Source organism: Macaca nemestrina, chromosome 14 (genome assembly GCF_043159975.1).
Source record: "Macaca nemestrina isolate mMacNem1 chromosome 14, mMacNem.hap1, whole genome shotgun sequence".
Classification (NCBI taxonomy): domain Eukaryota; kingdom Metazoa; phylum Chordata; class Mammalia; order Primates; family Cercopithecidae; genus Macaca; species Macaca nemestrina.
In genome coordinates, this window is record NC_092138.1 from 80,972,575 (window position 1) to 80,998,804 (window position 26,230).

Here is a 26,230-nt window from a genome sequence, read left to right on the forward strand (position 1 = left end):
TGCTGGATTGAATTGTAGTTCTATTTTTAATTCTTTGAGAACTCTCCATACTGTTTTCTATGGAGGTTGTATTTATTTACATTCTCACTAATGGTATATAAGCATCCCCTTTTCTCGGAATCCTTGCCATCTGTTATTTCTTGTCTTTTTAATAATAACCATTCTGACTGGCTGCTTCTCATTATTTTCAAATTACTCAATTTCTTTCGAGTTCCATCCAAACCTACACTTTCGGCCCAGGTCACCTTGAATGGTGGCTTATAAGATAATTAGGGAAAAAAATGAATGTACCTGGCTTAAGGTCAGAGTTAGGAGAAAATCATGAGTAATTAAATATGATCTTTTCAAAGAAATGAGTGTTGCTGCTGCTATGCTCATTGTTGAGGAAGTATAAGAAAGTGATTCTGATGTAACTTTGCTGGCAAACTTGAGATGTTATAAGTGTGTCCACCTCTTTGGACATCTCTTACCTGGAGAACCCATAAAGTACGAGGATATGTTGTAAAAATGTACTGATAATTTTAATAATTGATTTTTTAAAAAATCCCTTAACTTGATTACAAGCAAATATTTTCCTCCTACATATACAAGTGGCTCAAAATTTATCAGTATTTTCTCTTGGTAATAGCTTCTATTTCTATATTAAACTAATCATCATATTGATCTGAACTCTTCACTAGAGACTCCTAAAGTTGTGTTTAAACAAAACTAAACAGAGACAAGATCTTTACATTTATAGAATAGATGCCAATGTACTTGTCAGGTTAATTAGAGTAAATAGAAAAATTATGTACACATATACACATTAATGTGGGACTTTTACTTCAATTAATTTTTATGAAGATGATTACTTTTGTGGATATTAAAACATATTTACAAATATAAAAATGGAAAAGGAAAATGTGGTACACACACACACATACACACAGTGGAATACTATTAAGCCATAAAAGGAAGGAAATCCTGACATTTGCAATAACATGAATGAATCTGAAGGACATTATGCTACACGAAATAAGCCAGACACAGAGAGACACATAATGAATGATTTCACTTATATATGGAATCTAAAATAGTCAAACTCACAGAAGTGGAGAATGTAATGGTGGTTGCCAGGGGCTAGAAAGGGGAGGAGTGGGGGAAATGGGTAGATGTTGGTCAAAGGGTTATAAGTTATAAGATGAACAAGTTTGGGGAATCCAATCTACAGCATGGTGACTATAGTTAACAATACTGTATTGTATACTTAAAATTTGCTAAGAGAATAGATCTTAAATGTCCTCACCACCACCTCACTCCTCCAACAATGGTAACTACATATGGTGCTGAATATGTTTATGAATTTGATTATGCTAATCATTTCACAATGTATACACGTATCAGATCCATCACATTGTACATTCTTGAATATATATAATTTTTTTGTCAATTATACCTCAATAAAGCTGGAAAAAATAAAATAGCCACTCTCACTGACAATGCATACAATTTTCTATTTCCTCCCACATTTGCTAGCATTAGTTATTAACATTAAAAATAAATCTCTGCTAATCTGAAAAGCAAACGGGTTTCCACTGTTGTTTGAATTTCTGTGCTGTGTTTGTGAGGTGGAATAGTTTCTCACATACATATGAAAATAAGTTTATTGCATTTCTCTGGTGGGTTGTCTGTGTTCTTGAGCTTTATTAAGTTTTTTTTTTCCCCTTTATATGATAAAGGTAGTATAAACATGATTCCTTGGTCTGTCATAAGAAATTTGACAACATTTTGATTATAATTTTTTGAATGACATCCAGAACTCTTAATTTACTTATGCTGTCAACTCGGCTCACCATTCCCACAGTGATTTTACTGTAACGTCTAGGTCTTTAATCCTTCAAATGTTTGAGAAAATTAACTCTAAAGACAATTTTAATGGTTTTCATATCAGTGTTTACTTCACAATCCACCTTGAATTTATTTTTATGTGCTAAGAATTCAAACAAAAGATTTTCAAATTTTTACTAATTGTCTAATACCAGTCACTCAATATTTTTCTCTCTTGCTTTCTAATATTTTATGATAAACATTTGACTGACTATTGAGGCTTCATTTTTTTTGGAAGGTTTTCTTGGTCAGTTACGAGGTTTTTTTTGTTTGTTTGTTTTTGAGACAAAGTCTTGTCCTGTCACCCAGGCTGGAGTGCAATGGCAAGATCTCGGCTCACTGCAACCTCTGCCTCCTGGGTTCAAGTCATTGTCCTGTCTCGCCTCCCGAGTAGCTGGGATTACAGGCGTGTGCCACCAAGCCCAGCAAATTTTTTTGTATTTTTAGTAGAGAAGGGGTTTCACCATGTTGGCCAGGCTGGTCTTGAACTCCTGACCTCAAGTGATTCACCTGCCTCAGCTTCCCAAAGTGCCATAATTACAGGCGTGAGCAACTGTGCCTGGCCACTTGTGAGTTTTTAAATAAAATATTTGAATTCATATGTAGAGATTATCACATTGATGCTTTTGTGACTCTTGTTTCAGCATATACTATTTTAATTACTATAGCTTTTTATTATGTGTTAATTTTTAAAAAGATATTTTTCATTGTTTTTCTCTAAAATATTTTAATTTTCCACTTTGCTTTTGTTTGTAATAAACATTAGAATAAACTGGTCATGATCTCCCCAAAAACCCAATATGGCAAATATAATTGGAACTATATGAAGCTTGTAACTTTATTTGGAAAAAAATCACACCTTTAGGACATACAGTTATCTCATCCAAGAAATGGCATGCTTCTCCATGAGCTGAGCATTGATAAATGTTTATAGGTATATTTTTCTAATTTTCTTCCTTGAGACTACATACATTTCTTATTTGTATAATCCATATGTATATATTTGCTGATATTGTGAGTAGAAGATTTTTACTATATTCTGTTTATAATTAATATGCAGGGAAGTCCTTTTTTTTTGGTATGTTTATCTGGTTCTCATCGTTTACTGGACTCAGTGCTTCTAATGGATTTTCATGCCTTTGAGTTTTCATTCTACAAGATATATTATATCTCCTGCCAAAATGAAACTGTGACAATTTTCTCATTTCTATACTCTTTATTTATTTCATATATTATAGCTCTGGCTAGAACTGAAGAATACTACTCAAGGTGAATGGGAATAGCTATTTTGCTTTGTTTCTGATTTTAAAGTGAGGCATGTAGTGGTTCATAATAAGATTGATTATAATTGAAACATAAACTTCAGTATGCTGGACACTTACTGCTTTTTTAGAAATTTAAGAATGTGCTGAATTTTATCAAATGCCTTTTCCATTTTTATTGCTCTTATGCATTTCATATGGTATTATTGTAAAATACCATCTGCCTGTCAAGTATTTTAAAACATTAAATTTGCTAAATATTACCTAGTGTTAGATGTAGGTCAAAAATGCAGAAACAGAGTAGGAAGTTCATGAGTTCTAGAGTAAATCAGGCTTGGGGTTCATTTGGCTTTGCCATTTATTTTAGATCAGTTATTTGACTTCTCAGAGTTTCACTTTCCTCATCTATAAAATAAAGATAATAATACATATCTCAGTAGAATTGTTGTGAAGATTCAAAGAACTAATCTCTTTAAAACACCTACTGCAGTGTGTAGCATGTATTATTAGTTGTTCAAAAACTAGTTTGAAAGTTAAATTATATGATTTACAGTTCATTTTCATCTTTGTTAGGTTTTTGCATCAGAGTGGTATTTGGTAAGTATCTGGCAAATATTACTCAATGTTTGTCATCTTTTCCAGCTTGTGGGATAGCTTATATAGCATGGTGAATGGCTCCCCCTTCAAAAATTCACTACAAGATATATCTGTATGAAAGATTTTTAAATTTCTTTTTAAAATTTTTGTTTTCCTACACTGGTCTTCTCTGCATAGTATGGAAGATTAAAAAATAATATTCTTCAACTATTCTTAGTATCATTACTCTGTGACTCACATTTCTAAATAGTATTATTTCCACACCTCACTTGTATGGTGCTTTACTTCCTTATATTCTCTATATGCCAGGACTACTTTGACTTACTGTGAAGATATGAACCTTTCAGCCTATTCAAAGTAACCCAATACAACCTCCACTTTGAAGGTATACTTATTTAGTAGGTACTTTCAGAACTAAGTGTTGTTTCCAATTGTTTTCTTCGCTTAATTTTTTCTGGTACTATTTTTCTTATTACTCAGATTTGGGGCTGTATTTTCTCTTCTTTTCTTTTTGAAATAGGGTCTCACTTTGTCACCCAGGCTAGAGTGAAGTGGTGCGATCTCGGCTCAGTGCAGCCTCGACCTCCCAGGTTCAAGCAATCCTCCTGCATCAGCCTCCCCAAGTAGCTGGAACTAGAGGTATGCATCACCATGCCCAGCTCATTTTTGTATTTTTTTTTTTGTATTTATTTTTTTTTAGAGATGGGGTTTCTCCATGGTGCTCAGGCTAGTCTCGAACTACTGAGCTCAAGCTATCTGCCCACCTCAGTCTTCCAAAGTGCTAGGATTATAGGTGCAAGCCATTGCACCCAGCCTTTTTGACTGTATTTTTATGTTTTTATGATTATAAATGACAAAGGTCAACATGGTTTGGAAGTTAATGGACTATGAGTAAATTTATTGGAAGGCAGACTCATAAGCGTGTAAGACTGGTCAAGAAAGTGAATGTCAAGAGGAAGAAGGAGGAGTCAATGGCTGAGGGATGCCTATGGTAGTGAAGAGAACCACTAGGAGAATCAAAATCTTTTTCATCTTTCTGCATTCCTCCATGGTGCTACAACACACTCCAAGGCCTGTATGGGAGCAGTTTTCCCAGAGGATGGAGGCAAGTTGATTGAGTTTCCTATTTTAAAACAAAACCTAGGGTTTGAGTTTATTTTCTGAAGTCTGGGGAAGTCTTCATCTTGGTACAAGTATTGTGATAGAGGTAGGTGACAGTGAGGACTGAGGGGCAGCTCAGCTTTCTCTTAGGTGGCTGCAATTCTCTTTTGCGGGTGGGACCAGGAGTACAGCTCTGGGGGACGTTTCCCATTTGCCTTTTTCCTTCTCTTTCCCTGTCTTCCCCTTCCTACCTCCTTTCTCCCAAAATAGTGAGTTGTGGCATTACCAGTCCAGGTATCAGCTCTCTGTTAATCTTCCAGTTCTTGCATTTCTTATTCCAGCCATGAGAAAGAAGGCTAGCACTTTCATTGTGAACCAATGTCATTATGCTGTTTCTCCACATCCACGAAGTTAATGCCTACAGCTTTTCAAATGTTGAGAAAAGAATTAGCCAGGCTACCCTAAGTACCAGGACATAATTATGTGGTGGAGAGTACTAGGTCCAACAGTTACTGTCTGATTCAGTGAAAGAAAAAACTTTTTTTATTACACATATTGTAAAGAAGATGGAACCAGAATGAAGGGGTCTCCTTTATTGTAAGGGTTCTCCCATGTGGTGCCAGTGGCACAGATGAAAGATCATGAGTCCTCTCTATGAATCCCTTGGCCACCTCATAAAATGGTACTATCCAGCAAAATATTATTTAGTAGCAAAATATATTTTAATTGAAAAATCATTTTAAGTAACTGAATAAAAACGTGTACCAGGAACTTTCCCAATAGACAGCAGAATATGTACATTTTGTGAGGGTAGAGCAGCATCTATTTAATATAATTTTTATATAGAAAATACAGGCATATTTAAAAATGGAAAACATGTAAGAAAGTATGTCACAAGGAATAACAAAATATATCACAAAATTAAAAAAGTAACCCCAAGTAACAAGTTTACTAAACAAGACCCAGCACCATGTTGGACTTTCTTTGCATAAGTTCCAGGATGCCCAGGAACTACCAAGGAGAGATGATCCTGCTTTTGGGAGAGCCAGCTGGTCGTGCAGTGGTTAAAACCCAGTCCTCCTTTTCCTGGAAAAAAAAAAAAAAGCAACCAAATAGATTCTAAAGAAGAAATTGAACTGAAGAGCTAACATCTCTTTAGGGGTTGATGAAAACAGGATTGAAAGTCCCAGATACCTGGGCATTATCTGTGATGTTTATAGGGATGGGGGTCATTCTTTGAGATAACTAAGAGGCATGTAGTGCTAACTTATGGAAAGATCTGAGAAGCATCAGACCTGAGTTTTAGTCTTGATTCTGCCACTAGTTTTCTATCTTACAATTCTCTCTTCTGTAAAATGAGAGGTTTGGACATAATGAACTTAAAGGTCTCTTAGTCCACTAAGAATCTATGGTTTTTAGTTATGGTATTTGCTTCGGATCAGTTTTCTGAAGATGTGCACAGAGGTCAGAGGAAACACAATTTCCTTCTGAACCACTGAATTATCTGGGAAAAAGGTCAGGTCAGTCTTATTAGTACAGAAGGTTAAACATTGAGGGATTTAATGGATGCCATAAGGCATTTCTCTACCAGCTGACAATCATGCCAGGAAATTGCTCCATCTGTTAACAAGCCTTTACTGAGCAGTGATTATTGTGCCTGTAGAAGGCACTAGGCATGTGTTTTTGTTTTTTAAAACAAGATCTTACTGTGTTGCCCAGGCTGGAGTGCAGTGGCACAGTCTTGGCTCTCTGCAACCTCCGCCTCCTGGGTTCAAGCAATCCTCCCACCTCAGCCTCCTGAGTTAGCTGAGACTACAGGCGTATGCCACCATGCCTGGCTAATTTTTCTGGGTATTTTTTGTAGAGACGGGATCTTCCTATGTTGCTCAGGCTGGTCTTGAACTCCTGGATCCAAGTGATCTGCTTGCCTTGGCTTCCCAAATTGCTGGGATTACAGGTGTGAGCCATCACAGTCGGCCCAGCATACAAACTTTAAGGCACTCAGTCTCATAGGAGAGAAGGAAAAAATTATACGGTAACATTTATTGTTTCTTTCTCAGAAAAGCATTCTCCCCCTCCCACTCTCCTTTCTTCTGGGAATTGCCAGACTCTCTTCCCTTTTACCCAGTTTTTTGACAAAATTACCCTTTATGTTGGTACAACATAATCCAACCTAGGACAGTTCATTGATTCATGCTTGGCCATTGAATCAGTCTGGACCAACCATAGTACACTGGGACAGTGTACTATGTCTCTGGATACTGTATGGTGACATGTAAAAAATTCTGTAAGAAATTTTGTCCTGGCCGGGCATGGTGGCTCATGCCTGTGATCCCAGCATTTTGGGAGGCCAAGGTGGGTAAATCACCCGAGGTCAGGAGTTCGAGACCAGCCTGGCCAACATAGTGAAATCCCATCTCTACTAAAAATACAAAAATTACCTGGGTGTGGTGGCGCATGCCTGTAGTCCCAGCTACTCAGGAGGCTGAGACAGAATTGCTTGAACCCAGGAGGAGGAGGTTGCAGTAAGCTGAGATTGCACACTGCACTCCAGCCTGGGCATCCGAGTAAGACTCTGTCTTTAAGAAAGAAAAAAAAAAAAAAAGAGAGAAATTCTGTCCTTCCCTTCCATGTGAACCAAACAGAAGAAAACCACTCTGCAGCAAGACAGAGGATGGAGCAGACCCTGGAAGAGGTGGTAACATGGGAGGTGGAGAGGCACACTTGGCTTTCACGTCCCTAGTCTGGTCCTCCTGATGCTCAACCACTCCTTTGTCTTTGGGTTCCATACAAGGTCCCTCTATTGGGATGATAAATCCTCTTCTTTGCTTAAACTGGTTAGAGTTTTAACAAGGATTACAGTATACGGAGGAGGAACCTGCCTGGTCCTCTGGGTTGCTAGTTAGCCTTCCCTTGAATGTGGGCTACACCTCTCAGCTTAATTTGCCATTATTTTTCTTGGATGCCTACATCAAACTTTTGCATAAAAATCTAGATCTTGTTTTTCTTATTAATGTACAATATTTTCATACAAGCTAATAATTATCCTTTCCTCGATCAAGAAAGAACTCCTATGGACAGGTTTTAAATCACGCAAACTCTCTCTGGACTTCCTCTTCTTTATCTCAAAAATGAAGAGGTTGAAATATAAAATCTAATATTTATAAGAAAGTACTAAATACTTTTTTTGAGTCACTGTTTTGTTTTTTTTTCTCTTTTTTTCCTCTTTATTTGGCTCTCATTTTCTTAAATTCAACTCTGCTGTCAGGTAAAGGTATAATCTTGGCAGCGTCTTAATATATTTGTCCATTTCAAATTTGCTGTTTAGGGTTCAGTTTATTTTTTCTCTTTTTGCAGAGATGGCATACACTTGAGATGATGTGAGGAAATTCACTGGCATTACTGTAATTGCTTTTTTTATATTTGCAAGTTGACTTTGACATTCCAATCAAAATAACAAACCAGGAAATGAAAAATAAAAGTTGTTTTCAGTTAACTGAATTTTTCTCACTTTAAGAAATGAATATGAAAATACCCATTTGTTTTTAATGAGTCCTATATGATGGGGGTAAGTGTACATAATACAAATCTAAGTGCAGGGATGTATATTGAAAGTCTTAAAATAGCTGATAATATTTCAACATTGCAACATTGGTGAGGACAATGTTTGAATGTTGAAAATATTTTATCTATGGTATGGCACAATATGGCTGATGATTTTACTGATGTTTAAAAATATATAAATGATCTTTTAACTATTTTTCCCTTTGACTTATTTTTGTGATAGTATTTTTAAACTATAATATGTATCTGGTCAGAAATGAGAAACCAATGAAAAAACATATTTTTACATAATCATTTTGTAGTCAATGAAATGCTATGTATATAAACACTAAAATATAAAACAAAAATATTTTACTTTAAACATTTCCTATCAATTTAATATGATTTTTATTGTAATGAAGAACTTAAACATCCATTGGGTCATTTTCAATAAAATATATTGTCTATTTATTTTACATCCTTGCATCTGTAGGATGCAATCTTCTGTTCAAGAAGATGATTTATTTATTTATATAGCCCATTTTTTCTTTTTCTTAATTGCAAAAAATGTGGAATGCTTCAAAAATTTGTGTGTCATCCTCTAGCATGGGTCATACTAATCCTCTCTATGAAGTTCCAGTTTTAGTATATGTGCTGCTGAAGTCAGCACAAGACTGCTTAAGTTTGAGACATTCTTGTTTTATTTGTCAATCCTGAACTAATATTTCTTAGCTTTGGTTTTAGTTCAAATTTAGAGAGCATGTCTCAAAATGGATATTTTCACATACAAAATACTTACAGTCAAACTAGATAGAGATGACTTCTGGCTCTTATGACAATTTACTTGAATTTTAGAGTCTTCATGTTACAGGTGAACATTAGTTTTTGGTTATCTTACCTGGAACAGTTATGTCCTGTCCAAGAAGAAAGACAATGACATCGGTTTGGTCTTACACATTTTCCACCGTTTAAGCAGGGAGACTGGCAAACAGCTGGAATAAAACGCCCACACATTTATTTAATACTTAGCAATCCTGACAATATCCATAAAGGCACATAGGATAAGATTTGCCTCTACTTCCTGCAGCAGCCACTGCTGGTCTTCATATACCGTTAGCATTATCCATTTCTGCTGCTCTGCTTGACCTCACATCCTTATGTGGTACTACCTCCCTTTTTCCTTCCAAGCTGGTCAGTTTTCACATTTAAGTCCCAGATTAAGTTCTATATACTTATTGAAGGCTTTGCTGATCACTCCAAGTCCACTGATTTTCCTCTTCTCTAATCTTTTTTTATTTATGCCACCAATCTGACACTTTGAGCATTTTGAAGTATAAATTTTGTTTGTTCAATTAGCTTGTACATTTCTTCCTTTTTTTAAAATTTCTTGCCACTGACTTGAAGCTCAAGACTGTAAATTCCTCAAGGGAGTTAGCATTGAACTCTATGATTGAGTGGGTGATTAAGTCAGATGTCAACTTTTATGACAATAAATTAGGCACAAGGATTGTCTAAAATAACAGATGATTCAACATCCCTTTGTGTTTGGCAAGGAGACACATTTCACAGTGTCAGCTTTAACTGGAATTACAGAAACTGGTTAGCCACAGATAAAACCCTGAGAGGACACCGAAAGATTTACTATCTAGGTGCCTTTCTCACAAATCCATAATCTCATAACCAAACTCTTCATCTGCATACCTTTGTTAAAAACCTGAAGATGCTGAAAATTCATCATGACCTAATACCAGCAAGTGTAACATATCAAAGAGAAAGGAGAACTCCTTGTAGGAAGGAAATAAAATGTCTGTTGGGAGAAAGCTGGAAATAAGAACCATTCCAATCTCTGTAGCACAGAAAGGCAGGCTCTTTCCTGGATGAAAAACTCCTTTTTGGTGAAATATAAGTAAATGTCATTTCTTCAGTCATTCATTCATAAAATATGGAGAAAATGTCTGCTAAGCAAGTAGCAGGCACTCGATAAGCACTGGTCCTTGTCCAGACAGAACAGGAGAGAGGACAAGAAGTAAAATACGCCCTTCCCCTTGGGGAGCTCTCTTGGTAAGATTAAGAGCTGGCCAGCAGAATGCACTTATTAGCAATCTCATGGGAAAGAAAATTAGGAAACAAAGCAGGATTAAAACAAGCAAAAATAAAACTCGGTAACAAAACAAACTCTTCATAGTTTCTGCTTGCTGATATAAGAACACATTACTCCTTTTCAGGACTATGCTGATTTAGCAGTGCCTGACTGCACTACCAAACTAGTCGTTACTTTTACTTCTTTGTCTAAAAACTTAATCCTCCTTCCCTATCACATCGGTGGTCCCAGTGTTCATTCAGGGCCACCTTTTCATGTCGTGTGTCTTCTGCAGTCTTATTTTTCCCCCCATGAGTATCTTTCAGTGATGACTTATAAATCTCTATCTTCATCTAAATGAATTTTCTGAGAACCTAAACTATCATCCAACTGCCTATCACTCCCCTTGTATGTTTCACAGTCCCCTCAAACTCAGTGTGTCCATACTTAACTCCTTATGGCTTCTCATGGCTTCTCTATCTCAGTAAATGGCATCATCTTCCACTCCAATGCCCAAGCTGGAAACAGCTTTTACTCTTCCAAGTAGTTTTGATTCTACATGGATTCTACCCCTCACAATAGATCTGTAACCAAGTAGCATTGATTCTTACTCTTTACTGTCTCTCAAATCTGCTCTTTTGTGGTTGTTTCTCCTGACTTCATTAATTCTTGCCAATTCTGTTTTTACAACCCCCTCAACGAATCTCTCTGTTGTAAGTCTTGCTTTCTTCCACTTTTCATACTGCTGCCAAAATCAGTTTTCTAAAAGAAAATCTGATCACATGATTTTCCTGCTTAAGATCCTTCAGTGGCTTCTGTTGCTCTCAATGCATAATTCAGCATCTTGCACTTGGCATGCGATGCGTTTCCTGATCTGGTGCTGCCCATCTTTAGAGCTTCATTCCAGCCACTCCCCTGCATTTCCTCCATGGCTTTGGTTATCCTTTGCTGAACACACCTGTGTATTTTGTGATTCATGCTTTTAGCTGCCACGATTTTCTTCTGGTGACTCCTTTTGTTTCTCCTCAGATTCTATGCTTGCGAAGCTTTTTCTGAACCTTGACATTTGGTTAGTTTACCCATTTTCACTGTTGTCATAGCCCATTTTATAGATTTTAATTAGCCTCTATCTTAACATATCCTAGTTATCTATTTACAGGCCATTCCGTATCCCTTCCCCTTTCCTAGATTGAAATTCTGGAGAGCAGGAGCCCCTGTTTTATATGCTTATGATATGCTTAGTACTTAGGGGTATAAATAGGATCTATGCTGAGGTAGCTGCTGTAAGATTTGGAAAAACAAAGACCATAGTCAGTGTCATTAAGGAGCATATTCTTATTAGAGAGCTAAGGTGCAAAAGAAAGCCACATAAATCAGATCCATTTATTAGCTTTAAACTGCATGATTATAACTAGTTGTGTAACATTTATAGAAATGGAATGTTAGAAAGTAGATTGTGATATTGAACAAGTTTTGAGATCAGAGGAAACTTAGGCAGGACTTGGGGGTTGAGTGAGGCTAGAATAGGTGGAGGAAAGAGGCAGATCATGTGCACATGTAAGGAGACTGGGGAGAACAGGCTGCTTGCAGGGGTAGTGAGAAAACTGTCACTGCAGGGCACAGTGTGTAATGGTAGGATAAGAAGTGAGTTGTGCTTCAGGTGTGCTGAAGCTGGTTTATGCAGTACCTTGGAAGTCAAAAGAATTCAGGGTGGATGTGGAGTCTAAAATAGAGAACCATTTTAGGCTCTTAAACCAGGGCAAAGACATGCCAAAGTAGTACACTGATGATGTTCAGTTTGGAGGGACATGGTGACGAGAAGGTCAACTGGGCCATGATCCAGAATCTTTTACTGGCTGGAGACAGTGGTGTGGAGTAGAATGAGGGATGCTGAGCAGGAATGAACAAAAATAGTGATGGTGCTGTAACCTCAGATGAAAGGGAGGGTGAGTCAAGAGTAATTCATTCATTACTTGCACCAGTAAGGTACCCGGATAAAAGCAAAGCTTGTTTATAGATGAGCAGGAGAAACGTGGGTAAATATCAAAGTTGATTTGTTATAAACAAACACTGTATAGACTGCTTTCAGAGTCTCAAATAAGGCCTTCAAATTCAGCCTCAGAACATTTTTCCTTCTCTACCTTCATGAATGGCTCAATTTTGGCTTTAAGTGGGTTGATGACTGCCTGTCTGTGCTTTTGTCTGTAATGGTAATTTCAGTCTCATTTTTCTGGTTTACTTATTAATAGTGCCTCTTTTACTCTCAAAAATGTCCTGGTTTAGACGCTAAGTTATATGGTCTTCCCAGTCTTAGGGTTCATGACAAGCTCTGGTGTCAGGAAGCCCTGTCTATACTTTACATGCCATTTACATTTTACTCCACTGAGGAAGTGGTATAAACATTGTTTATAGGCAGAATAGTGGTATGTCAGAATTAATACTTAATAAATATAGCAAGTCCTATTTTTTAAATGGTGGCTTAAAATTTTAGGACATTAGAAAGATAGTTTGTCATTTTAAATTGAGTTATTTGATATTTACTAAAAATACCTACTATATTTGGGCACTATGCTAAGCACTGGGGATATAAAGATGATAAAATCCTTGCCCTTAGGTGGTGTATAATCTAGTGGGGGAAGGGATAGGTAATCAAGCAAATGAACAGATGTCAAAGTAAGTGGGCCAAATGCTGTATTTGAGGTCCGCAAGAGGTGCTAAGAGAATGTTTGTTACGAATCAATCAACTATCATTTGTTACTGTTGTCCATGATAAGAAACCATCTCTTTGATGAGTTTTGTAATTTTTTTCCTTTTTTCTTTAAACTTTTTTTTAACTTATAGGTTCAAGGTCTGTTGTATAAGTACACTTGTATCACGGGAGTTTGCTGTACAGATTATTTCATCACTCAGGTACTAAGCCTAGTTCCCAATAGTTATTTTTTCTGATCCTCTCCTTCCTCCCACCCTCTACCCTCAAGTAGGCTTCAGTGTCTATTGTTCCTCTCTCTGTGTTCATATGTTCTGATCATTTAGCTCCCACCATTTAGCTCCCACTTATAAGTGAGAACGTGTGGTATTTGGTTTTCTGTTCCTGCGTTAGTTTTCTAAGGATGATGGCCTCCAGCTCCATCCATATCCCATGATCTCGTTCTTTTTTATGGCTGCAGGGCTGTTATTAAAAAGTAAAAAGGCTGGATGCAGTGGCTCATGCCTGTAATCTCAACACTTTGGGAGGTCAAGGTGGGTGGATCACTTGAGGTCAGGAGTTCAAGATCAGCCTGGCCAACGTGATTAAACTCTGTCTCTACTAAAAATAGAAAAATTAGCAGGGTGTGACAGAAGGTGCCTGTAATCCCATCTACTTGGGAGGCTGAGGCAGGAGAATCACTTGAACCTGGGAGGTGGAGGTTTCAGTGAGTCAAGATCACGCCACCGCACTCCAGCCTGGGTGACCAGAGTGAAACTCTGTCTCGAAAAACAACAAAACAAAACAAAACAAAACAAAACAGATGCTGGCGAGGTTGTGGAGAAAAGGGAACACTTATACACTGTTGGTAAGAGTATAAATTAGTTCAACCATTGAGGAAAGCAGTATGGCGATTCCTCAAAGACCTAAAAACAGAACTACCATTCAACCCAGCAATCCCATTACTGGGTATATACCCAAGGGAATAGAAATCATTCTACCATAAAGACACATGCATGTGTATTGCAGCACCATGCACAATAGCAAAGACATGGAATCAATCTAAATACTCGTCAATGGTAGACTGGATAAAGTGATTTTTAAAAAAATTTTAACTTAAATTGTATTTATGTATAACCTTGTTCTTTCTAAAGAGTAAGCATGAATTTAGTAATTTAGCTTCTCAGAGATTAAATATTCTGAACCTCTGTGTAATGTCTTCTCTATGCTCTGCAAAATGAAGCAGATGACATAAAGAAGACAGATAATTGAGTCGACTTAGATGTTATTCTTTGGCACATGACTGGCAAATGTGTTTAGGCAACCATAAAATTCAGTATTGAGACACCAACTGCGGGATCATCTTGAGGAATTTTTGAGAAACATCAGTACTTTTTCACTTTACCACCACTTCTGAGTCTGAGTCATACTCTTTAATGTCCTCTGGAGTTTCCTGGGATTGAGCCACCAAGAAAACAAACCATGAAAGAGGCCTACCTATATGACAGCGAGACCCCGTCCAGCCAGGTGGGCAGTCACACTGGTAAGGGGCCACACAGCGACCTCCGTTCAGACAGGGAAGAATGCAGATTGCTAAAAAAAAAAAAAAAAAAAAAAAAAAAAGGGAGTGGGGGTTGAAATGGCATTGATCAAAATACACATCTCAGATAGGTTCAAGAGTTCAGAAAACATTTTGCAGGAGTGAAACCTTATATGACTCACTAAATAACTTTCCTGCATGTGCTCTGCTTATTAATGAGTATCACTGGGAAAACACAATCAGGAAAGTAAGCCTGGATTCTTAGCCAGATAAATGACTCTAAGGCCAAATCCTCTTTCAGTGAAGACACTCGGTAATCAGTGTCTGCAAAGTGCTTTGCTTTAACTCTTCACAAAATAAGCAGAACGGTCTCCATTTATTATAGTTTCAAATTTCCATTACAAATTACACAAAATGTTCTAAGAGGATTTGGCTGCCTTGAGGCTCTCTTCCTGTCTTGAACTAAATGTGAGAATGGGAATCAGATGGGCTATAACATAGGGTTGGAGTTTGCAACATTTTGGTAGCAATGGGACAACACACCCTTGATTTCTGAGAAGCTGAAGCCTGATGGTGGCTGAATGATGTGTCCCCTACACTGTCCGTGACTATCATTCTTCCTCCTAGAAACAATTGAAATCTTTAAAGAGGCATAGTCTGTTTAAAAGATGTGAGATTATTGCCTTGCTCCTCAAAATCAAGTTCCCTAACCAATAGTCTTGGCATCACCTAGGAGTTGGTTAGCAACGCAGATGTCAGGTACCAACTCAGATCTGCTGATCTCCCAGATGATCTGTATGCACAGCAAAGCTTGGGAAGCCCTGGTGTAATGAAGGAGGGCAGGCATACGCTCAGTGAGCCAGGCCAGCTAAGCCAGCCAAGCCAGGCCTGTCATGAGGTACCCCAAAGTCAAAGCTTACTAAGTCTTTGGACTCTTGACACAGGAACAGGTTAAGTCTGTGAGCTCTAGGTGAAATGGAATGATTGGGGTGAGCTGGAAGAGAAAAGTGTGATTTCTCCTTTTTTAATCACTTGAGAATACTTGTTTTGGTGAGTTGTTAGCAGCCTAAATTTATTTCCATCATACATTTTCCTTTATAGATTAGTTGAAAAAGTCACACTTAAAACATTTTAGTCTCTTACAAAATTTCTGCCCTTTAGGAAAAACTGGTATAGACCAATGGCCATCACATGAATCACTCTTAATGGTTTACATACACTGCTCCCATTGAAATATGAAACCATTTTATCTTTATATATATTTTAAGATATTGAAATAAAGTGTAGTTGAGATATCTAAAAAATTTAACATCACTATCTATACCTCCCTGGAATTTCAAATTCAAATGTGTTTCTATAAGGATCAAAATTCTATATTAATTTACCAAGTATGGATATAGGAGTGCCAGCTTTCCTTATTTTCCTAATTAGTATAAACCGTTCTTAACAACAAAGAGGAAATGGTGAGCCACAAATATTACCTGCAAAGTACATGTTTTGCAGTGGTGCCCGTTTACACCAACTGTAGCAATGACTGACATAGCACATAGTAGACCCTGAGTTAAGGGAAGAGGATGGCTTGGAGACTTTACAACAAGCACCTTCTCAAGAAGACTTTTGCAAATTTGTGCCAGGGAGCATGTGAAGATGACTTTAGATGGATCTTAATAACAGTATTTTCAAAGTCATGAATATTTTAGATCTTCTGCAACCTATTGACACATATGTGCACTGTTTGGTGTGGACAAGGACTTCTTCCCAACCCTACAAATGAATTCTTCCCAACACTACAACCATTTCCTGGTAACTCCCCTCAGGTGGGAGCATCCATGCAATTTGTCAGGACACAAAGTTAAGATCTGAAGAGTAACTCACGTTCTTCACAGAGGCGCCCCATCCAGCCCTCTGGACAGGAACAAGCATTTGGGCGTTGGCAGATGCCCCCATTCTGACATGGGAATCGACAGACAGCTGGAAAAGAAGCAGGATGGGTCACAAATGTAGGGAATTATGGAAGGAGTCAGAAAATAGGATTGCTCCTTTATATTTCATACTATTTCCTTGAGTCAAGTTTTCAGGAAGAGAAACAAAAATCGAATCTCAAGAGGAAATTTCAGTATGTGGAGAAATACAGCATTATATTGGCTGCTATTATTGCAGTTTTCCCTGTAGCTTTATTAAGGTACAACAAATAAAAATTATATATGTTTAAGGTTTACGACCTGATGTTTTGACTTATGTATAGATTGTGAAATAATCACCACAAGTGAGCTAATTAGCACATTCATCCCCTCACATAGTTATTATTTTCTATCTTTCTTCTTTTGTGGTGAGAACACAAGATCTATCCTTTCAGCAAATTTTCAGTATACAATACAGTATTGTTAACTACAGTCACATTGCTGGATGTTAGAACTCTAGAACTTATTCATCTTGCATAACTGAAACTTTGATACTTTGACTAACATCTCCCTATCCTTACCGCCCTCCCAGCTCCTGGGAACCACCATCTACTCTCTGCTTCTATGAGTTTGACTATTTTAGATTGCACCTATCAGCAAAATCGGGTGGTGTATGTCATTCTGTGTCTGGCTTATTTTATGTAGCATGATGTCCTCCAGGTTAATCTATGTGTTGTAAATGGCAGGATTTTCTTCTTTTGTAAAGCTGAATAATATTTCACCATGTCTACCTATTTTTATCTACATGTCTATGTAATCTATCTTCTTATCATCATCCTTCTATCAACACATACTTTTTTTTTATCCATTTATCTGTCAACAGACATTTATGTTGTTTCAATATCACACACACAACACTCATTCTGACTTTAGAATTTAATTGAAGTCTGGGATATTCCTTTAAGATGTCCCCCCTCAACAACTCTCTCAAAAGGCTCTACATTCTCTTACATCCCATGTATCGATGATCTCACTTCTTATTGTTGCTGTCAGACAATGAATCCTCTTTCTTGTGCGATAGCCCCTGTTTCTTTTGAGGCTTATGCCATTCATCCATTGACTTCCTCAATATTTCTTGCCTCACCAGTTATTAAAGTCCAAATCTGAACACTGTTTATGTGGTCAACTCATCCAACAACTCAATTATTCTTGTAGTTCCTTGGTTATATCTGTGTATACTAGCGTACTTCTTGACTTTTAGCAAATATTTGTAGAATGAATGAAATTATGATGTATAAAAACTATATTTTATTAGAAAAGTGTAAGTTTTAGAAGGACATAATACTAGGGTGCCTCATTACCTCTTTCTGTTTTGCAGAATTTCAAGCACAGAACCTCAGAGTTCTGTGTGCTTTTAATACTCAAACCATAACATTAAAAGAAAATGACACAGCTGCTAAAAGAAATTTTAAAGCCAAGGAAAAATAAAGCAGCATGCATATTAATTGTTGAACAAATCAGATTTCTATACACATTTCCCCGCAGTTTCACTAAGAAATAACCATGCAAATATTTCCTTACCTCTGCAAATAGGAGGTGATGTCCATGTTCCATTTTCTAAACAAACACTCCTTAGGGAACCCTCCAACATGTATCCACTGTAACATGAGTAGGTGATCATGTCTCCGTATTGATAATGTACACCTCGAGCAATTGCATTTTCTACATGAGCTGGTGGACCACACGAGATTTCTACAGGAAAACAAAACAATTAAGCTTGTGCTATTAACACAGACTGAGAACACAGTCTCATCTCGCAGAATGAATTTAAAGAGCAAAAATAAAATACATAAGGGAAACATTTTCACCTACTTCTCTAGAATAGTAAGAACTAAAGAATTAACTGCTGCTGGTGAGAAAAATTAGACATACAAAGATAAAAGGTTTTTTGTCTTCTGATTCAAATGTTGAAGGACAGCCTATTTTAAACCTAAGGAAAGCAGTCTGTAGGACACCAAGAATTAGCTCTTGTACCTTGTCAGATAACTGGCTGCAAGAGACTTTCAAAACAGGATGCTTATTAAATGAGGGGAGAAAGCATGATGATTGTAGTCTACTGTTCCAGAGTAAAGACCATTAATTGTAGTACTACATATTGTATCAGGGCTATTTTGTTAATGCCTAGAACAGTGCCTAGCATGCAACATGCTCTTGAAAATGAGTCATTGAATGAATATTGTCTCTAGTCTATAGATGCTCAATGAATACAACTTGATCAGGTTTATGAAATTCAAGGTTTCATGTTACTTTCCTCTTTTCAATGACTTTCGGCTGGGCGCAGTGGCTCAAGCTTGTAATCCCAGCACTTTGGGAGGCCGAGACGGGCGGATCACGAGGTCAGGAGATCGAGACCATCCTGGCTAACATGGTGAAACCCTGTCTCTACTAAAAAATACAAAAAACTAGCCGGGCGAGGTGGCGGGCGCCTGTAGTCCCGGCTACTCTGGAGGCTGAGGCAGGAGAATGGCATAAACCCGGGAGGCAGGGCTTACAGTGAGCTGAGATCCGGCCACTACACTCCAGCCTGGGTGACAGAGCGAGACTCCGTCTCAAAAAAAAAAAAAAAAAAAAAAAAAAGAGTGACTTTCTGCTTTTGGGATCTGTGTTAGATTGGATGATAATCCTCTCTTTTTGAAAGGGACATGTGATATATATTTAAATAGAAATTTTTATAACTGATACTGTTTTGAGAATTTTACAAGAAGCCTTAAGATAATTAGAATTATTCTATGGTGGGGCACAAGGCAAGGGCTAGATTGGTGTCAGGATTCTAATCAGAATCTAGTTTGTTCAACTTTTGAATGAAGAGTCCTTATAAGCTGGCTTCTAAAAGGTCATTTTGTTGTCATAATACTACCAAAAACTTGTTAGGGGAGATAATGAATTTGTATGATTTTTCTAAAATTTTTTCCCCTCTAAGGTGGACAAAATACCTACTATGCAACAGAAATCAGAAGGAAATAAATGAATTATGTTTACTGATTTGCATATGTTGAACCAGCCTTGCATCCAGGGGAAGAAGGCAACTTGATTTTTTTTTTTTTTTTTTTTTTTTGATGTGCTGCTGGATTTGGTTCTCCAGTATTTTATTGAGGATTTTTGTATTGATGTTCATCAGGGAAATTGGCCTAAAGTTTTTTTTCTTGTATTTCTGCCAGGTTTTGGTATCAGGATGATGCTGGCCTCATAAAATGAGTTAGGCAGGAGTCCCTCCTTTTCAATTGTTTGGAATAGTTTCTGAAGGAATGGTAGCAGCTACTCTTTGTACCACTGGGAGAATTCAGCTGTAAATCTGTCTGGTCCTTGGCTTCTTTTGGTTGGTAGGCTATTTAGTACTGCGTCAATTTCAGAACTGGTTATTGGCCTATTCAGGAATTCAACTTTTTCCTGCTTCAGTCTTGCAAGGGTGCATATGTCCAGGAATTTATCCATTTCTTCTAGATTTTCTAGTTTATGTGCATAGAGGTATTTATACTATTCTCTCATGGTTGTTTGTATTTCTGTGGTGTCAGTGGTGATATCCCCTTTATCATTTTTTATTGTGTTTGATTCTTCTCTCTTTTCTTATTAGTCTAGCTAGCGGTCTATTTTATTACTTTTTTCAAAAAAACAGCTCCTTGATTAATTCATTGTTTTGAAGGGTTTTTCGTGTCTGTATCTCCTTCAGTTCTGCTCTGATCTTGGTTATTTCTTGTCTTCTGCTAGCTCTAGGGTTTGCTCTTGATTCTGTAGTTCTTTTAGTTGTGATGTTAGGGTGTCAATTTGAGATCTTTCTACCTTTTTGATGTAGGCATTTAGTGCTATAAATTTCTCTTTTAACACTGCTTTAACTGTGTCCCAGAGATTCTGTTACATTGTCTCATTGTTCTCATTGCTTTCAAAGAACTTGATTTCTTCCTTAATTTCATTATGTACCCAGGAGTCATTCAGAAGCAGATTGTTCAATTTCCACGTAGTTGTGTGGTTTTGAGTTTCTTAATCCTGAGTTCAAATTTGATTGAGCTGTGGTCTGAGAAATGTTACGATTTCAGTTGTTTTGCCTTTGCTGAGGAGTGTTTTACTTCCAATTATGTGATAAATTTTAGAGTAAGTGCTGTGTAGCAATGAGAAGAATGTATATTCTGTTGTTTGGGGGTGGAGAGTTCTGTAGATGTCTATCAAGACCACTTGATCCAGAGCTGAGTTCAAGTCCTGAATATCCTTGTTAATTTTCTGTCTTGATGATCTAATATTGACAGTGGGGTGTTAAAGTCTCCCACTATTATTGTGTAAATGTCAAAGTCTATTTGTAGGTCTCTAAGAACTTGATTTATGAATTTGGGTGCTCCTGTACTGGGTGCATATATATTTAGGATAGTTAGTTCTTCTTGTTGAACACTTTACCATTATGAAATGCCCTTCTTTGCCTTTTTTGATCTTTGCTGGTTTAAAGTCTGTTTTGTCAGAAACTAGAATTACAACCCCTGTTTTTTTCTGCTTTTCATATGCTTGGCATTTTGTGTCTTTCAACTGGGGGCATTTAACTCATTTACATTTAAGGTTAGCATTGTTATGTGTGAATTTGATCCTGTCATCATGATGCTAGGTGGTTATTTTGCAGACTTGTTAATGTAGTTGCTTCATCTTGTTATGATCTTTGTACTTCAGCGTGTTTTCTTTAATACTTTATGTTCTAGGGTACATGTGCACAACGGGCAGGTTTGTTACATATGTATACATGTGCCATGTTGGTGTGCTGCACCCATTAACTTGTCATTTTCATTAGGTATATCTCCTAACGCTATCCCTCCCCCTCCCCACTCCCCACAATAGGCCCCGATGTGTGATGTTCCCCTTCCAGAGTCCAAGTGATCTCATTGTTCAATTCCCACGTATGAGTGAGAACATGCAGTGTTTGGTTTTCTGTTCTTCTGATAGTTTGCTGAGAATGATGGTTTCCAGCTACATCCATGTCGCTGCAAAGGACACGAACTCATCCTTTTGTAGGGCTGCATAGTATTCCATGGTGTATATGTGCCACACTTTCTTAATCCATTCTGTCACTGATGGACATTTGGGTTGATTCCAAGTCTTCACTATTGTGAATAGTGCCGCAATAAACGTATGTGTGCATGTGTCTTTATAGCAGCATGATTTATAATCCTTGGGGTATATACCCAGTAATGGGATGGCTGGATCAAATGGCATTTCTAGTTCTAGACCCTTGAGGAATCGCCACACTGTTTTCCACAATGGTTGAACTAGTTTACAGTCCCCCCCCAACAGTGTAAAAGTGTTCCTATTTCTCTACATCCTCTCCAGCACCTGTTGTTTCCTGACTTTTTAATGATGGCCATTCTAACTAGTGTGAGATGGTATCTCATGGTGGTTTTGTTTTGTTTCATTTTTTTGATTACTTTTTATTTTTTTATTATTATACTTTAAGTTCTAGGGTACATGTGCACAATGTGCAAGTTTGTTACATACGTATACATGTGCTATGTTGGTGTGCTGCACCCATTAACTCGTCATTTGCATTAGGTATATCTCCTAATGCTATCCCTCCCCCCTCCCCCTTCCCACAATAGGCCCCGGTGTGTGATGTTCCCCTTCCTGTGTCCAAGTGATCTCATTGTTCAGTTCCCACCTATGACTGAGAATATGCGGTGTTTGGTTTTCTGTTCTTGTGATAGTTTGCTGAGAATGATGGTTTCCAGCTTCATCCATGTCCCTACAAAGGACATGAACGCATCCTTTTTTATGGTTGCATAGTATTCCATGGTGTATATGTGCCACATTTTCTTAATCCAGTCTGTCACCGATAGACATTTGGGTTGATTCTAAATTTTTGTTATTGTGAGTAGTGCCACAATAAACATATGTGTGCGTGTGTTTTTATAGCAACATGATTTATAATCCTTTGGGTATATACCCAGTAATGGGATGGCTGGGTCAAATGGTATTTCTAGTTCTAGATCCTTGAGGAATCACCGCACTGTTTTCCACAATGGTTGAAGTAGTTTACAGTCCCACTAATAGTCTAAAAGTGTTCCTATTTCTCCACATCCTCTCCAGCACCTGTTGTTTCCTGATTTTTTAATGATTGCCATTCTAAGTGGTGTGAGATGGTATCTCATTGTGGTTTTGATTTGCATTTCTCTGATGGCGAGTGATGATGAGCATTTTTTCCTGTGTCTGTTGGCTGCATAAATGTCTTCTTTTGAGAAGTGTCTGTTCATATCCTTTGCCCACTTTTTGATGGGGTTATTTTTTCTTGCAAATTTGTTTCAGTTCTTTGTAGGCTCTGGATATTAGCCTTTTGTCAGATGAATAGATTGCAAACATTTTCTCCCATTCTGTAGGTTGCCTGTTCACTCTGATGGTAGTTTCTTTTGCTGTGCAGAAGTTCTTTAGTTTAATTAGATCCCATTTGTCAATTTTGGCTTTTGTTGCCGTTGCTTTTAGTGTTTTAGACATGAAGTCCTTGCCCATGATTATGTCCTCAATGGTATTACCTAGGTTTTCTTCTAGGGTTTTTATGGTTTTAGGTCTAACACTTAAGTCTCTAATCCATCTTGAATTAATTTTCGTATAAGGAGTGAGGAAAGGATCCAGTTTCAGCTTTCTACTTATGGCTAGCCAATTTTCCCAGCACCATTTATTAAATAGGGAATCCTTTGCCCATTTCTTGTTTTTGTTAGGTTTGTCAAAGATCAGATGGCTGTAGATGTGTGGTATTATTTCTGAGGTCTCTGTTCTGTTCCATTGGTCTATATCTCTGTTTTGGTACCAGTACCATGCTGTTTTGGTTACTGTAGCCTTGTAGTATAGTTTGAAGTCAGGTAGCATGATGCCTCCAGCTTGTTCTTTTGGCTTAGGATTGTCTTGGCAATGTGGGCTCTTTTTTGGTTACATATGAACTTTAAAGTAGTTTTTTCCAATTGTGTGAAGAAAGTCATTGATAGCTTGATGGGGATGGCATTGAATCTATAAATGACCTTGGGCAGTATGGCCATTTTCACGATATTGATTCTTCCTATCCATGAGTTTGGAATGTTCTTCCATTTGTTTGTGTCCTCTTTTATTTCCTTGAGCAGTGGTTTGCAGTTGTCCTTGAAGAGGTCCTTCACATCCCTTGTAAGTTGGATTCCTAGGTATTTTATTCTCTTTGAAGCAATTGAGAATGGGAATTCACTCATGATTTGGCTCTGTTTGTCTGTTATCAGTGTATAAGAATGCTTGTGATTTTTGCACATTGATTTTGTATCCTGAGACTTTGCTGAAGTTGCTTATCAGCTTAAGGAGATTTTGGGCTGAGATGATGGGGTTTTCTACATATACAATCATGTCATCTGCAAACAGGGACAATTTGACTTCCTCTTTTCCTAATGAAATACGCTTTATATCTCTCTCCTGCCTGATTGCCTTGGCCAGAACTTCCAACACTATGTTGAATAGGAGTGGTGAGAGAGGGCATCCCTGTCTTCTGCCAGTTTTCAAAGGGAATGCTTCCTGTTTTTGCCCATTCAGTATGATATTGGCTGTGGGTTTGTCATACATAGCTCTTATTATTTTGAGATATGTTCCATCAATACCTAGTTTATTGAGAGTTTTTAGCATGAAGGGCTGTTGAATTTTGTCAAAGACCTTTTCTGCATCTATTGAGATAATCATGTGGTTTTTGTCTTTGGTTCTGTTTATATGCTAGATTATGTTTATTGATTTGTGTATGTTGAACCAGCCTTGCATCCCAGGGATGAAGCCCACTTGATCATGGTGGTAAGCTTTTTGATGTGCTGCTGGATTCAGTTTGCCAGTATTTTATTGAGGATTTTTGCATTGATGTTCATCAGGGATATTGGTCTAAAATTCTCTTTTTTTGTTGTCTCTCTGCCAGGCTTTGGTATCAGGATGATGCTGGACTCATGAAAAGAGCTAGTGAGGATTCCCTCTTTTTCTATTGATTGGAATAGTTTCAAAAGGAATGGTACTAGCTTCTTCTTGTAGCTCTTGTAGAATTAGGCTCTGAATCCATCTGGTCCTGGACTTTTTTTGGTTGGTAGAATATTAATTATTGCCTCAATTTCAGAGCATGTTATTGGTCTATTCAGGGATTCAACTTCTTCCTGTTCAGTGTTGGGAGGGTGTATGTGTTCAGGAATTTATCCATTTCTTCTAGGTTTTCTAGTTTATTTGCATAGAGGTGTTTATAGTATTCTCTGATGGTAGTTTGTATTTCTGTGGGGTCGAAATACATTCGACCTTTATCATTTATTGTGTTTATTTGATTCTTCTCTCTCTTCTTTATTAGTCTTGCTAGCGGTCTATCAATTTTGTTGATCTTTTCAAAAAACCAGCTCCTGGATTCATTGATTTTTTGAAGGGATTTTGTGTCTCTATCTCCTTCAGTTCTGCTCTGATCTTAGTTATTTCTTGCCTTCTGCTAGCTTTTGAATGTGTTTTCTCTTGCTTCTCTAGTTCTTTTAATTGTGATGTTAGGGTATCAATTTTAGATCTCTCCTGCTTTCTCTTGTGGGCATTTAGTGCTATAAATTTCCCTCTACACACTGCTTTAAACGTGTCCCAGAGATTCTGGTATATCTTTTTTCTCATTGGCTTCAAAAAAATCTTTATTTCTGCCTTCATTTCATTATGTACCCAGTAGTCATTCAGGAGCTGGTTGTTCAGTTTCCATGTAGTTGAGCGGTTTTGATTGAGTTTCTTAGTCCTGAGTTCTAGTTTGATTGCACTGTGGTCTGAGAGACAGTTTGTTATAATTTCTGTTCTTTTACATTTGCTGAGGAGTGCTTTACTTCCAACTATGTGGTCAATTTTGGAATAAGTGCAGTGTGGTGCTGAGTAGAATGTATATTCTGTTGATTTGGGTTGGAGAGTTCTGTAGACGTCTATTAGGTCTGCTTCGTGGAGAGTTGAGTTCATTTCCTGGATATCCTTGTTAACTTTCTGTCTCATTGATCTGTCTGATATTGACAGTGGGGTTTTAAAGTCTCTGATTATTATTGTGTGGGAGTCTAAGTCTCTTTGCAAGTCTCTAAGGACTTGCTTTATGAATCTGGGTGCTCCTGGATTGGGTGCCTATCGATTTAGGTTAGCTCTTCTTGTTGAATTGATCCCTTTACCATTATGTAAATACCCTCTCTGTCTCTTTTGATGTTTGTTGGTTTAGAGTCTGTTTTATCAGAGACTAGGATTGCAACCCCTGCCTTTTTTGTGTTCCATTTGCTTGGTAGATCTTCCTTCATCCCTTCATTTTGAGCCTATGTGTGTTTCTGCATGTGAGATGGGTCTCCTGAATACAGCAGACTGATGGGTCTTGACTCTATCCAGTTTGCCAGTCTGTGTCTTTTAATTGGAGCATTTAGCCCATTTACATTTAAAGTTAATACTGTTCTGTGTGAAGCTGATCCTGTCATTATGATGTAGTTGGTTATTTTGCTCATTAGTTGATGCAGTTTCTTCCTAGCATCGATGGTCTTTACATTTTGGCATGTTTTAGCAGTGGTTGGTACCAGTTGTTCCTTTCCATGTTTAGTTCTTCCTTCAGGATCTCTTGTAAGGCAGGCCTGGTAATGACAAAATCTCTCAGCCTTTGTA

General features: G+C 37.5%; 1 protein-coding gene and 1 non-coding gene across 2 annotated transcripts in view; both read right to left on the reverse strand.

Annotated features, from left to right (window-relative positions):
- Window positions 1–5,747: 5,747 nt before the first annotated feature.
- LOC105481061 (sushi, von Willebrand factor type A, EGF and pentraxin domain containing 1) overlaps window positions 5,748–26,230 on the reverse strand; it is a 224,458-nt gene continuing 203,975 nt past the window's right edge. Inside the window, exons 44-48 of the mRNA XM_011740343.3 lie at window positions 18,158–18,328; window positions 16,551–16,646; window positions 14,633–14,728; window positions 9,268–9,361; window positions 5,748–5,912 (exon numbers count right to left, since the gene is read on the reverse strand). Coding sequence (XP_011738645.2) covers window positions 5,891–5,912; window positions 9,268–9,361; window positions 14,633–14,728; window positions 16,551–16,646; window positions 18,158–18,328 — 479 coding nt within the window. The 3' untranslated portion in view covers window positions 5,748–5,890. The remainder of the gene's footprint in view (window positions 5,913–9,267; window positions 9,362–14,632; window positions 14,729–16,550; window positions 16,647–18,157; window positions 18,329–26,230) is intronic.
- LOC112426529 (U6 spliceosomal RNA) lies at window positions 8,933–9,039 on the reverse strand. The gene has a single exon (XR_003017897.1). It is a non-coding gene; the product is annotated as a U6 spliceosomal RNA (small nuclear RNA).